We start from the raw sequence: 15460 nt of genomic DNA, 5'->3' as shown, positions 1-15460 counted from the left end.
AAAGTCTAACTGGTTAGTAATGTGTGAAGCTGGTGATGCTGTTTGTGGAGATGATTAATCATCTTCTGCTGAGATCTTGAGGGATTTAATGTCTTCTTTTATTTCAGTTGATTTCATCTAAGTCTGTGGCTGAAGTCAGTTGTAGTTCTTGTATTTCTCGTTTCTTCAGTGATTCTGCTTGTTAACAGCCAGTGTTCATTGCTAATGATCAATCAGCACTTAATTAATAACATAATTATCTCATTAACTTTAACACTGCTTCAGTGTTACTTTAACACTCTTTTAGAGTGGGACCATATATGCTCCGAGCAGTGTTAATTTAACACAGGATTTTACTGTGTACTGTATATATGTGTCTGTGGGGGGTGGGGGGGAGTGTGTCTGTTTTGCACTCATGATATTTTATAGTGTCACCCCTTCATTTTTGTGCACTTTTTTCTGCATCGTGAATGATTTGTAGATTGTACACACAAAAAAAATCTCTGTATTTTCGTATTTTTGCGTATTTCCCATTCATTTCCAATGGATTTTTTTTCCAATGGATGCATTTTTGACCGCGAATAACACGTGTGACTATTTTTTTTATGACCATTTCGATTTTTCGAAACAAGTCTATGATTTTTTTATATTTTTTTTGGTCACTTAGTGGCTGCCATAAAAGTCAACGGGTTTCGTACTATTCTGATAAAGTAGCGATTTGTAAAATTTCCAGTCTAAAATGACCAAAACAATAGCAGAGGGTTAATTGCAATTTACATTCAGTTAAATTACATTCAGTTCACACTTAAGTATATTCTTAATGTATTTACAGTATTTCAGTAATAAGTGTTCTTTTTAAAAGTATGCTAACGTGTAGGATATGCTCAATAGGTTTTGTGTTTCTTTCTTTTAGCTCTCCTTTATGCCACCATCTTTGGTAACGTAACCACCATCTTCCAGCAAATGTACGCCAACACCAACCGCTACCACGAGATGTTAAACAGTGTGAGAGACTTCCTGAAGCTCTACCAGGTTCCTAAGGGCCTCAGCGAGAGGGTCATGGACTATATCGTCTCTACATGGTCCATGTCCAGAGGAATCGACACAGATAAGGTTTGTGGAACAGAGTGCACTTGCAGTCTCGCAGACTGAAGATCTCCATCTTCATCATCTTCTTCATTCATTCATTGTAAAGGTCATTTGTTCTGTCTTTGCCATAACATCCGTTGCATTTGTGAATAATGACCCTCTAATGTTTAAGATCACAGCCTAACTTACGTGTTACGTAAGCTTTCTCAAAATCTCATAAATTAATAGTGAAAGGCTTGGAGAACCTCCAGTTTTTGCTTTAGCATGATGCTAATAAGCTTTAGATCATGTGAGATCACAAAGCATAATATGTGTATTTGATTGTTTTTAAAATTGCTCTGCAGGTGTTGCACATTTGCCCCAAAGACATGCGAGCAGACATCTGCGTTCATCTCAACAGGAAGGTGTTCAAAGAGCACCCAGCTTTCCGACTAGCCAGCGATGGCTGTTTGAGAGCGCTTGCCATGGAGTTTCAAACCATCCACTGCGCCCCGGGAGACCTCATCTACCACGCGGGCGAAAGCGTGGACAGCCTCTGCTTCGTGGTGTCAGGGTCTTTGGAGGTCATCCAGGACGATGAAGTCGTTGCTATTCTGGGTGAGTGTATTTCTACCACTGCTCTGAGGTCTACTACTTGACTAGAGCACATCATGAAAATATAATTATTATGACAATTTAGTCAGGCAGTCAGTTGCTGCTGGTCTGTTTACATTTCCCCCTACTCTTAAATAAAAGTACAACAAATGTCTTCAGAACATTTGATAATGCAGTAGGGCTGTCAAAATGACTGAAAAACTAAATTCGAATTTTCTGCTTAAATATTATCAAAATTCGAATTATATTTTAATTTAAAAGGCATAATTTCAGTTAGGGGGAAAAAAAGCTTTTGGCTTCTCTCCTGAGGCCACAAGAGGGCACATCGAGCAAAATATTATGCACGTTTCTTCAAAGCGTAATAAAATAACACGACTATCTTTGAAAAAAAGTGCATAATGTTTAAAATAATGTTTATAAACCATATATAATTAATAAAGTTGCTTAAACAATTAGAAGAAAAAAAACAGCACCATGCATTTATGTATAGTTTAATATAAAAAAAAATTCAGTGAAGGTGTTTGATCATAAAAAAATCAGGAAATACCTGTAAAATAAAAGTGTTTTCAGCTTATTTAAATAAGGAGATTTTACTTTAATTTTATGGTTTTTGTTTGGCAGCTGTTGCTACCAGTCATTTGACCATTTTATCATCTAATGGTTTTGTTATTGTATTAATTACAGATTATTTTTGTAATTTTAAATACATTTGTTTGTAATTTAAGAAAACAGAAAACATACTGTATAAAAATACAGTAGTTTTTCTGCATAAAAAATTTGAATTACTGTAATTTGTCATTAATGTCATAATACTTAAAATAACAGCCAAGTAGTTAATTCAGAGATAATTTTACAGAGTTTTGACTGCAATTCAAAATAAAAGAAAACAACCTGAAAAAAAATCACAGTTATTTTCTGTAAAATTAAGATTTTTTTTTACAGTGTAGGTAATAATATCGATATTGATATAGGTAATAATATTGATATTGATATTGATATAGGTAGTTGTCACGCCCCTGGACTCTTTGTGTTGTGTTTTCCCTCCCCAGGTGTGCTGTGTTCCCTTTAATTAGTCATTCCTTGCACCTGTGTTTTCCCAATCACCCAGTGTTTAAAAGCCCCAGTCCTTTCAGTTAGTGTTTGTCGGTCCTCGAACGTCATTCCATGTGTTCCTGTGTCTCCTACGTTCCCCGTGTGATCATTAAAGACTGTGAATTGAAGTATCTCCGTGTTTCCTCGTTCCTCGCTCCTTGCCTCCCGAGAATTGTGACAGTAGTTTTACTAGTATTAGTAATACTTGCTCCGAAGTCTGGCTATATGTTCCTTTTTTGGCAGTGTGTTAAGTAATAGCACACCTCACCTCAATATTAAGGCACGATTTGAAGAATCATTCAAGCCATGCAGAAGGGTTAATACTTGGGGTTAGGAACATGTTTAACCCTCCTATTGCATTGGGTCAGTTTTGGCGAGAAGTTATACTGAAAAATAAAAATCGGTAGCACTTATTTTTTTACAGTCCGTGTGTGCATACTATGTACTTATTATAACAATTACGAAGACTGGGTAATATCTAGGTACTAACCCTGAACCTACCCCTAAACCTAACCCTTACCACATGTAGTTATTACCATTACTTTCTTAGGTAAGTACACTGTAAGTACACATACTGTAAAATAAAGTGCAACCAAATCCATATTGTATTTGACCAATAACTTATTAAAAAGTGAATTTCCAATTTTGCATGTAATTACTGTGTAATTACCATATTATTACATTTACCTCTATTTTATTAATGAAATACTTATTTTTCAAACCTCTATACTTTTTCACAGCTCTTTGGTCTTTGAACTTTTGCTCTACACCACCTTGGGCATTTGAAATAGTTTGTTAAGTATTCGTTATGTCAGTTACATGTTTTGTTTTCCTGTTTATAATTTCCTTGCATGTGCATATTCATGTAAGGTCATAAACGTGTGATGTGTATTTTGACAGTCTTAAACCATTTCCAGAATTTCATCACCGTACTAAAAATAGCAGATTTTTTGGTTACACTTTATTTTACAGTAGGTGTACATACAGTGTACTTACACAAGAAAGTACTGGTAGTACAAGGTAACTACATGGGTTAAGGTTAGGTTTAGGGGTAGGTTCAGGGTTAGAATGCCCAGTTATTGCAATTATTATAATATGAACATAGTATGCACATGTGGAACAGGACTGTAAAATAAAGTGCTACTATGGATTTAGCTGAAAAGTACTGAGTTATCACTGTTTTATAAGCTCATATTCCTCTGGGTCAAAACTGACCCGGGTAAGGCAAAAGGTGAATGTGTTAAGATGATTAAATAACATTAAGCATGAGAAATAGTAATAATGATGCTTGCCTTACCAAACAGCACTAATAAGCTTATAGTGCCATGAGAACCTCTCTGGATTTGCCCTCTCAACAGACACAGCAGAAACAGATCTGGTGTCCAGTGGCGGTCAAGTATTAAGCTGAGATAAATATTTGCATTGCAGCCCGTGCAAGGCAGCAGGTCTCTAGCAGAGTGTGTCATTTTACTGGAGGTGTAAATCTGTCATGGCAGGGTTAGAAACAGAGCAGAGTCATCCGTGGAGAGATCTGCTCTAGCGTGAAGCCTAGTGTGAATTGTTCTATTAAAGGAATGTGAATTTTACATGAAAACACATTGGAAGTCTTGTCAAGAAGCCATCCAGTTTTGGAATAGTACATTTTAAAAAATGACATTTGAACAATACACATCTCTTTTGTTGTGCATTTCAGTGGTTCAGCTGAATTGGTTCAGCACACAACAGTTCAACACACCATACCAGCAGCCATATATACATGTGACATCTTCGTAATAAGAATCAGAATCTTTATTGTCATTATACATAAAGTACAACGAAATTATGTGCAATCCTATTTCAGTGCAAAAATAAGGTTTACAGTTAAAACAACCACTAAAATAAATTAAATAAATTAATAAATAAAAGACCAATATGTGTATATATGTAAGCAAACATACACATACACACACATACACATATACACACATACACGCACATAAAAAGAATAATATATATATATACTTTAAGCAGCAATATTTGCATATCCAATTGCAGAGTTCAGATTGAGACTGAATGTAAATGTCTTTTTTGTGCAATATTCCATCTAGTGTTCATTTAGTATTTCAACAGCCCTGGGGTATGTGTTGTTTTTCAGTCTGTTTGTTTTAGCTTTTATTGTCCTCTACCGCCGACCTCTGTGTAATAGTTCAAACAGATGATGTGCTGGATGGAATGTGTCTTTTAAAATGCTGCAAGCCTTTCTAAGGCAGCGGGTCTTGTACAGCTCCTCTAATGAGGGGAGCTCACAGCCAATGATCTTCTGTGCTGTATTAACAATCCTCTGAAGCGCTGTCTTTTCCAGGGCAGTGCAGCTTGGAATGCAGCAGGAATGCAGTACGTCAATACACTTTCAACCGAACTTCTATAGAAGGACACCAGCAGTTCTTTATCTAGAGCGTTGTTTTTCAGGACCCTTAGAAAATAAAGTCGTTGCTGTGCCTTCTTGATCAGTGTAGCGGTGTTTGTTTTCCAGGTTAGGTCATCATCCAAGTGCAGGCCCAGAAATTTGAAGTTAGAGACCCTTTCTACACAGTCCCCATTAATATATATGGGCTGAGGATCAGATCTATTCCTCCTAAAGTCCACAATTATTTCCTTTTGTTTTTATGGTATTTAGAACCAAGTTGTTACCGCTGCACCATGGTGACAGTTTTTCCACCTCGTCCCTGTACACAGACTCATCTCCCCCTTTGATGAGCCCGACCACGGTCGTGTCGTCCGCGAACTTCACGATGGAGTTACTTAGGTGGGTGGGGGTGCAGTCATATGTGTATAGAGTATACAATAGGGGACTCAACACACATCCCTGTGGGGAGCCGGTGTTAAGACTGAGTGCTGGAGAAAGGTGAGGCCCTACTTTAACTCTCTGTGGACGGAAATCCTTAATCCAGAGGCAAGTGGAGTATGGAAGACCAAGACTGTTTAATTTAGTTACCAGTCTGTCTGGAATAATCGTATTAAACGCCGAGCTAAAATCAATGAAAAGAAGCCTGGCGTAACTGTCCTTCTGTTCCAGATGGGTTGAAGCTGTATGGAGGGCACAGGCTATAGCATCCTCAGTAGATCTATTTTCTCTGTATGTAACCCCTCTCTCTCCCGGGTCCTCTCCGCCACACCTCGTTCTCGCTCCGAGTGGGTCTCCGGCATGGGAGGCGGACGCACTAACAAGGAGGCTAAATGGCTGCAGCCACTAGCGTCAGTCGCCTCTAGTGCGTCTCTGGAGATCAGGGGAGTGAGGTTTTACCTTGCACAGCACCTACTCGCTGGCCTCCGTTACACTCACCCCCCAAACCTCACTCCCATCTGGGTCACGGCACCAATGTAACCCCTCTCTCTCCCGGGTCCGCTCCGCCACACCTTGTTCTCGCTCTGAGTGGGTCTCAAACCCGGGTCTCCGGCATGGGAGGCGGACGCACTAACAAGGAGGCTAAATGGCTGCAGCCACTAGCGTCAGTCGCTAGTGCGTCTCTTGAGATCAGGGGAGTGAGGTTTTACCTTGCACAGCACCTACTCGCTGGCCTCCGTTACATGTATGCAAACTGGTGAGGGTCGAATCTAGGTGAAAGTCCTTGAATGATGTGACTTCTGACCAGTTTCTCCAGACACTTCATGATGACTGGAGTTAAAGCCACTGGCCGGTAGTCATTTAAACTGTTAATGGTGGTCTTTTTTTTTGGGACAGGGATGATGGTTGAGGATTTCAGGCAGGATGGGACCGAGGCCTGTGCTAAGGACCGGTTGAATATTCTAGTAAAAACCTCTGTAAGCTGGTGAGCACAGTCTTTAAGCACCTTCCCAGTGACGCCGTCAGGTCCTGCTGCTTTCCTGGGGTTTACTGACCTTAGCACTTGCCTCACGTCATGCTCCGTCACCGAAAAAATGTAACTGGTGTTAACTTGTAGGTGTGATGTAATTGCTTCTGGCACTTTTTGTTCGAAGCGGGCAAAAAAGCAACTCAACTCATTGCAGCGTCGCCATTCACAGCCATTTGCCATTGGGTCTGGTTTTGTGGTTGGTGATGTTTCGGACCCCCAGCCACACCTGCCTCGAGTTGTTGCTATAGAAGAATTTTTATAATCCAGCTTAGCCCGTCTGATACCCCTTTTCAGGTTCGCCCTGGCTGTACTGTAGAGTTCCCTGTCTCCAGATCTGAAGGCGGTGTTTCTCTCCCTCGGTAAGGTCTTGACCTCACTTGTCATCCAGGATTTTTGGTTGGCATACCCCCGAATGCATTTGTTGGTGGTGACAGTGTCCATACAGTGCTTGATGTAGCTGAGTACAGATGTAGTGTACTCCTCCAGGTCCTGGTATTCAAAGATACTCCAGTCTGTGTTGTCAAAACAGTCTTGTAGCTGTGATGTGGTACCAACAGGCCATATTTTAATAGTTTTAGAGGTGGGGGGTTCTCTTTTCCTGAGGGGAATATAAGCTGGTATCATAAACAGGGATATATGGTCCGACTGACCCAAATGAGGTGTTGGTATAGCTCTATAACCCTGTTTAATAAGGTTTCATAAGATATCAAAGCAGATGAAAACCCTCTTTTTGTTCAGAAAAACTGATATCAATGTTCATTAATATCTGTCAATAATATATTACGTCATCACACAGACCATTTTAAAGTGTAAAATTGGTGAAAATGTACACAAGAAATGTGACATAACAAAACCAGATTTGTTCCATTATAAACAGTGAATCTGTCAGTTTGGGATTTATCTTGTGTCTGGCCTACTCATTTTATTGATCTTCTTTCTAACTATATGTATATGCAGTTGTAACATTAAGATTTCACTATTTTTTAAATATCCCATACAGTTATTATATCCATGTAAAATAAGCAGTGAAATTCACTAATTTTACCATTGCTCAAGTGAAGCATAGCACATTTGATTAAAGGGACAGTTCACCCAAAAATATCTGTCATCATTTACCCAGCCTGATGTTGATCCAAAACTTTTTTGCATTTCTTTTCTCAGCAAAACACAGACGAATATGTTTTGAAGAAGAGCGTTGGGAACCTACGGAATGCAAAGATATTTGTGTTCTCTCGCTAAGATATTTTAGTTCTCTCTCAACACCTGTTGAGTTCAGACAAACACTTCCTGTTTACTTTACAGATTGCAGTGGTCCAATCAGCTCTGTAAATCCATAATGGAGTGGTTCATAGAGTTTTATTTTGAACTTGTACTCAAGTATAAAAAAACATGGCCAGTGCTTAGTTCAAGGCACCATTTTGGGACATTCTAAAACGCTTTACATGAAAAACGTGTTTCGTGTAATGTGGCTTAATATACTAAAGCACTGACATTGGAGGACCAAGTTCAGAACACACCTTATTATTAAAACATATAGTATTTACAGACAAGCAGAATAGCCCAGATTATGAACCTAATGTGCTAATTTGCATGTTAAGCGTTTTCTCCCCCATAGAAAACCGCTATAAAGAAAACGCTTAACGTGGATTTATGGCCAAACATTAAAAAGCCACATCAAGCGTTTGCATTGGCTCCGTAGGAACCAAATAACATTGGAGCCCATCGATGGACACACTGGCCTCCGTTACACTCACCCCCCAAACCTCACTCCCATCTGGGTCACGGCACCAATGTAACCCCTCTCTCTCCCGGGTCCGCTCCGCCACACCTTGTTCTCGCTCTGAGTGGGTCTCAAACCCGGGTCTCCGGCATGGGAGGCGGACGCACTAACAAGGAGGCTAAATGGCTGCAGCCACTAGCGTCAGTCGCTAGTGCGTCTCTTGAGATCAGGGGAGTGAGGTTTTACCTTGCACAGCACCTACTCGCTGGCCTCCGTTACATGTATGCAAACTGGTGAGGGTCGAATCTAGGTGAAAGTCCTTGAATGATGTGACTTCTGACCAGTTTCTCCAGACACTTCATGATGACTGGAGTTAAAGCCACTGGCCGGTAGTCATTTAAACTGTTAATGGTGGTCTTTTTTTTTGGGACAGGGATGATGGTTGAGGATTTCAGGCAGGATGGGACCGAGGCCTGTGCTAAGGACCGGTTGAATATTCTAGTAAAAACCTCTGTAAGCTGGTGAGCACAGTCTTTAAGCACCTTCCCAGTGACGCCGTCAGGTCCTGCTGCTTTCCTGGGGTTTACTGACCTTAGCACTTGCCTCACGTCATGCTCCGTCACCGAAAAAATGTAACTGGTGTTAACTTGTAGGTGTGATGTAATTGCTTCTGGCACTTTTTGTTCGAAGCGGGCAAAAAAGCAACTCAACTCATTGCAGCGTCGCCATTCACAGCCATTTGCCATTGGGTCTGGTTTTGTGGTTGGTGATGTTTCGGACCCCCAGCCACACCTGCCTCGAGTTGTTGCTATAGAAGAATTTTTATAATCCAGCTTAGCCCGTCTGATACCCCTTTTCAGGTTCGCCCTGGCTGTACTGTAGAGTTCCCTGTCTCCAGATCTGAAGGCGGTGTTTCTCTCCCTCGGTAAGGTCTTGACCTCACTTGTCATCCAGGATTTTTGGTTGGCATACCCCCGAATGCATTTGTTGGTGGTGACAGTGTCCATACAGTGCTTGATGTAGCTGAGTACAGATGTAGTGTACTCCTCCAGGTCCTGGTATTCAAAGATACTCCAGTCTGTGTTGTCAAAACAGTCTTGTAGCTGTGATGTGGTACCAACAGGCCATATTTTAATAGTTTTAGAGGTGGGGGGTTCTCTTTTCCTGAGGGGAATATAAGCTGGTATCATAAACAGGGATATATGGTCCGACTGACCCAAATGAGGTGTTGGTATAGCTCTATAACCCTGTTTAATAAGGTTTCATAAGATATCAAAGCAGATGAAAACCCTCTTTTTGTTCAGAAAAACTGATATCAATGTTCATTAATATCTGTCAATAATATATTACGTCATCACACAGACCATTTTAAAGTGTAAAATTGGTGAAAATGTACACAAGAAATGTGACATAACAAAACCAGATTTGTTCCATTATAAACAGTGAATCTGTCAGTTTGGGATTTATCTTGTGTCTGGCCTACTCATTTTATTGATCTTCTTTCTAACTATATGTATATGCAGTTGTAACATTAAGATTTCACTATTTTTTAAATATCCCATACAGTTATTATATCCATGTAAAATAAGCAGTGAAATTCACTAATTTTACCATTGCTCAAGTGAAGCATAGCACATTTGATTAAAGGGACAGTTCACCCAAAAATATCTGTCATCATTTACCCAGCCTGATGTTGATCCAAAACTTTTTTGCATTTCTTTCCTCAGCAAAACACAGACGAATATGTTTTGAAGAAGAGCGTTGGGAACCTACGGAATGCAAAGATATTTGTGTTCTCTCGCTAAGATATTTTAGTTCTCTCTCAACACCTGTTGAGTTCAGACAAACACTTCCTGTTTACTTTACAGATTGCAGTGGTCCAATCAGCTCTGTAAATCCATAATGGAGTGGTTCATAGAGTTTTATTTTGAACTTGTACTCAAGTATAAAAAAACATGGCCAGTGCTTAGTTCAAGGCACCATTTTGGGACATTCTAAAACGCTTTACATGAAAAACGTGTTTCGTGTAATGTGGCTTAATATACTAAAGCACTGACATTGGAGGACCAAGTTCAGAACACACCTTATTATTAAAGCATATAGTATTTACAGACAAGCAGAATAGCCCAGATTATGAACCTAATGTGCTAATTTGCATGTTAAGCGTTTTCTCCCCCATAGAAAACCGCTATAAAGAAAACGCTTAACGTGGATTTATGGCCAAACATTAAAAAGCCACATCAAGCGTTTGCATTGGCTCCGTAGGAACCAAATAACATTGGAGCCCATCGATGGACAAAAGCACTCTTCAAGATAAATATATTTATATATATTTATTTATTTATTTTCAACAAAAGAAAAAAGGCATACAGCTTTGGAATGACATGAAGCTGAGTAAATGATGACAGAATTTCAATTTTGGTATGATCTATAGGTGACACGATGTTGCACCGGTTGCTATGAGTGTAAATTACACTCGATTACTGTACATTACAATAGTAGATTATAAGTGTACATTAGCGGCATTTCTGTGAAATTTCATGTGCAAAAAAAGGTCCCTTGTCTATTGTTATTAGTGTAGTGATGTATGGAGCATAGCTCACAAAGAAGATCCTTTCAAACCAAGCAGCTTTCTGTTTGTCAAAACTGCAAATTTGTCTGACCAACTCGAACCGAAGGAAACATTTTGCCCTCACTCAAAACTTGGATTGCTTTTGAAATAGCTGGATTTCGCCCATGAAAATTCGCCTATCAATGGTAAATTTGACTGCACTTTTGCTGTGTTGTATTAAGTCAAAGCCATTTGTGTCAGTGTTAAACATTTGCCCTCTCTGGGTCACATTACACTAGGCTTCAGTCTTATTTACATGCATAAACTTATATAATATTCTCCTGAAATGATATTCTCAACCTGAGCAGTTTCATTCTGAAGTGCATATTGAGCTTCCTGTGATCCATAAAAATTTGCACCTATGCACGAATCCAGGATATTTCCCTGAAGGTATTAGAAAGCCTAATGGAATTCATTCTTCAATGTCCCCCTCTCTTTTTTCTCTCTCAGGAAAGGGAGATGTGTTCGGCGATGTGTTCTGGAAAGAGGTGAATTTAGCTCAGGCTTGTGCAAACGTCCGTGCGCTGACCTACTGCGATCTTCACATCATCAAACGGGACGCCTTACAGAAGGTTCTGGAGTTCTACACAGCCTTCGCCGGACATTTCTCACGGAACCTGGTGCTAACCTACAACCTGAGGAAAAGGGTGGGTACCCACTTAAATAAAAAAAGCTCAAACCCCCAAATTCCAAATGTTTGGCCAAGTTCTGCACATTTTCACCCTGGTTTAACCCTGATGAATGCATTAACTGACTAACTCATTATATAGTGGCCTCTATGTCTTGACACCATGGTAGTCTATCACATTCCAGTCACTGGAGTCACTAGCTGCTTTCACACACTAAACTTGGTAAATTACCATAACATTGATTGACTTTTCTTACAGCCATTAAGATGCAATTCATACATCAGCACCAAATATTGGTATGTCAGTCATGACCTTTAAGGAAATTACCTTTAATCGCTGCACCATTTTCTTCAACCCTGATGAGGAGAAGCTTTAATTTCACTATCTGTTCAAATTGCCAGTTTTGAGCAGTATGTGGAATGTGTCGTAATTCATAGCTTCCATAAAACCGTAAGCGAAAAGTACCTGGATGACCTACTTCTTTGGCTGATTCTGAAGTAAGCATCCAGTGGACACTTTACTATCCCATGAGGCTACGGGAGACGGGTTCTGAATCAAAATGAAAGGACGTAACTGACAACGTAGGTCACATGACAAAGCCAACATGGTGGATGTAATACATATAGAATTCAATAATATTATATTGCGCATACAGTGCCTTGCAAAAGTATTCATACCCCTTCATTTTTTCACAGTTTATGTTGCTGCCTTACGTTAAACTGCTTCAAATTACGTTTTTCCACATCAATTTATACTCTATACACCATAATGACAAAAAAAAACCAAGCAAACAGATGTGTGACAACTTTGCAAATGTATAAAAACAAAAAAAGACATTGTCATGTTGGAAGGTGAACCTTCTGCCCAGTCCGAGGTTCTGAATGCTCTGGACTTGGTGTTCATTAAGGCTATCTCTATATTTTGCTGTGTTGAGCTTTCCTTCTACTCTGACGAGTCTCTCAGTCCCTGCCGCTGAAAAACAGCCCCTCAGCATGAGGCTGCTACCAGCACACTTTACTCTGGGATGCTACTCTGCAAGCGATGAGCAATGCCTGCTTTCCTCCATGCGTGATGTTTGATACTGAGGTTCATCAGACCAGAGAATCTTGTTTCTTTAGGTGGTTTTCTGCAAATTCCAAGTGGGTCTTCATGTGTTTTCACTGAGGAGATGATTGAGTCTGGCCACACCACTATAAAGCCCAGATTGGTGGAGTGTTTGATGTTTGTCCTTCTGTAAGTTTCTTCACATATGATCATGGAGCTCAACTAGAGTGTCCATCAGCTTTTTGGTCACCAGTCTAGCCAAGACCCTTCTCCACTGATTGCTCAGTTTGGCCAGAAGGCCAGCTCTAGGAAGAGTCCTAGTGTTTCCAAACTTCTTCCATTAAGGAGAATCGAGTCTACATGCTCCTGTGAACCTTCAATGCAGAAGATTTTTTTTCTGAATTATTCCCCAGATGTGTGGCTTGATGCAATCCTGTCTCTGAGCTCTACAGGCAGTTCTTTTGACCTCAGGGCTTGGTTTTTGCTCTGATATGCATTTCAGCTGTTAAACCTTTTAGTGTGTGCCTTTCCAAATCATACCCATTCAACCCAACATTTTAACGTCACTTGAAGTGTAGTAACATCTACAAGCGATATGAATGCTCCTGAGCTAGTGCAAGTGTCCCAGAAATAGGTATGAATACTTATGCAATGTAATCATTTCAGTTTTTTTTATTTCTAATAAATTTGCAAAGTTGTTCCAAACCTGTTTTTGGCTTTGTCATTATGGTGTATGGAGTGTAGATTAACATAAGCTTAACATAAGCAGTTTCACATAAGGCAGCAACATAACATGCAAAAAATGAAGAGGTATGAATACTTTTGCAAGGCACTGTACTTTTTTTAACAGTTGCAAAGTTTGCTCTTTGTCAAATTTCACAATGCATTTTTGGATGTAGCTATTTAAAGTGTTGATGTTTCCAAAAAAAGACGGTAATTTTCCATAAAGGCTGTACATATGTGTGAAAGCCCCTACTTTAGCTGCCATAGTCAAACTAAACTGTAAAAAATATCTAACCTCTTTATTTTAACTTATTTGAATGAGCTTTGTGACTTTTCATTCTTTTTTTTTTTTTGTTATGTTTTCCTCTTGGCTGTCAAATCTTTGACCTTCCTTCTGCTGTTGAGGAGTCGTTCATTTACCGCTGCTCTTCCAAGAATGATTTTGACAGCTTTTCATTAATATTATAGCTGGTGTGGGTGAACGCTGTTCAATTTCATCTGCTTTTGTCTCAGAGTTTGTCAGCTACATTGCGTCGATGTGGAGGCGGGGCTGGAGCCAGGCTGCACACCACTTTGTTTAAATTCACGTCTCGTTTCTCTGTCTAAGCACTTTTTACAGTGAAGTGATTATGAAGCCAACTGAGCTGGAAGATCTATACCCTCTCGCAGACACAATCCCTATAGCACTCCATTACTCATGTGGCGGCTGTAGGGACAGTGAGCTTCTCTGAATACTAAATGCACTGCTGTTCTGACTGTGCTTTCATGTTCGTCTCTTCAAATGTGTTTTAAAGGGATAGTTCACAAAAAAAAAAAAGAAAGTCATCATTTACTCAACCTCCTGCATGACTTATTTTTTTGGCAGGGTTATTATGGTTAACTAAAACTAAAACTAATAAAAACAATTTTGTTAATTGATAAAAAAAATAAAACATTAGATTAAAAACAAACATTAATTGAATATTTACAAATACATTTAAATTAGGAGTGCGAACTAGGAATTAATAAAAACTAAAATAAAAATAAATTAAACCTAAATAGTATTAAAAACAATAAAATAAAAAAGCACATAACAAAATCACTAACAATTAAACTAAAATTAAAATGAAAAATATTAAAATAAAAAAAGCTTCAAAATATGAATTAAAAAAATAGTAGCAAAACATCTTGGCTTCATATTGCATATTGCATATGTTAAAGGTATGGATACACAAATCAATAAACTGTGGGGAAGTTCAGTATAGAATAGAATAGAATAGAATAGAATAGAATATGATCTATCTAGCTGTTTGTCTGTAAAGGCCTGTTCACAACAAGGATGATACTATAACGAAAAAGTTTCAATAATCCTTCTAATTCTATGAGAATAATGAAGTTCACAAGAAATACAATGACAAAAGACACAGAAGATATTGTTGGAATCACTTTCAAAATTTTTTTTTTTCAGCTGATATACCAAACATTTTTATACATATATACTGGTCAATCATATTTGCAGGTTTTATTTTTTGAGGTTTGCTCAAATTCATTCCTGAATTAAACTGATGGTATTTTATTGATCGGATGATAAATCAGTGGTGAGCCAATAGCATGGAAGAATAAAGAATGACTGCTTGCTCTCTTTGGTCTAGTCTGACATTATAGGTGTGATTTATGAAATCTAAAGTCTTGGTTCACGCAGCATATGAAACGGTTTGGGGGCTGAAGCAATCACAGCCTCTGTGTGCGCGCATGTTTCAGTGATTGCATGGCTATCATCAGAGTAATGGCCTTATTTGTTCAGGTGAGATTGTGGCATAATCTCTTTGTATCTGGCTGTATTATCCAGGTACAGCCTAATCAGATCCAGCTTATTGAACTAATGCTCAAATCTTAAGCGTGGATCTGCTCTCTGTGTGAGCGCAGAATGAAGAGAGAAAAAGAGGCAAAGATTAGATAGCCGTGATCAAAGCAAGCCGTTTAATTTTGTAACAGTCAGAAAATGACCATGTAGGGTCAGGAGCTGAATTAATGTATCACAAAGTCAAACTGACCTTAGAAGAACAGAAAATAGAAAACTGATACAGAAGTATCTTCATCATCAACCCACCCCCACCCTTCACTCCCCCCCTCCCCGGCTCTCTGT

At 39.1% G+C, this 15460-nt stretch overlaps 1 protein-coding gene across 1 annotated transcript in view; it reads left to right on the top strand.

Annotated features, from left to right (window-relative positions):
• kcnh1b (potassium voltage-gated channel, subfamily H (eag-related), member 1b) overlaps nt 1-15460 on the top strand; it is a 62507-nt gene that overhangs the window by 39962 nt on the left and 7085 nt on the right. The window contains exons 8-10 of the mRNA XM_016569643.1: nt 893-1092; nt 1413-1665; nt 11390-11586. Coding sequence (XP_016425129.1) covers nt 893-1092; nt 1413-1665; nt 11390-11586 — 650 coding nt within the window. The remainder of the gene's footprint in view (nt 1-892; nt 1093-1412; nt 1666-11389; nt 11587-15460) is intronic.

Source organism: Sinocyclocheilus rhinocerous, unplaced genomic scaffold (genome assembly GCF_001515625.1).
Source record: "Sinocyclocheilus rhinocerous isolate Xijiao unplaced genomic scaffold, SAMN03320098_v1.1 scaffold1523, whole genome shotgun sequence".
NCBI classification, from domain to species: domain Eukaryota; kingdom Metazoa; phylum Chordata; class Actinopteri; order Cypriniformes; family Cyprinidae; genus Sinocyclocheilus; species Sinocyclocheilus rhinocerous.
Note: the sequence above shows the minus strand (reverse complement) of the source record. Positions and strands in the feature narration are given on the sequence as shown.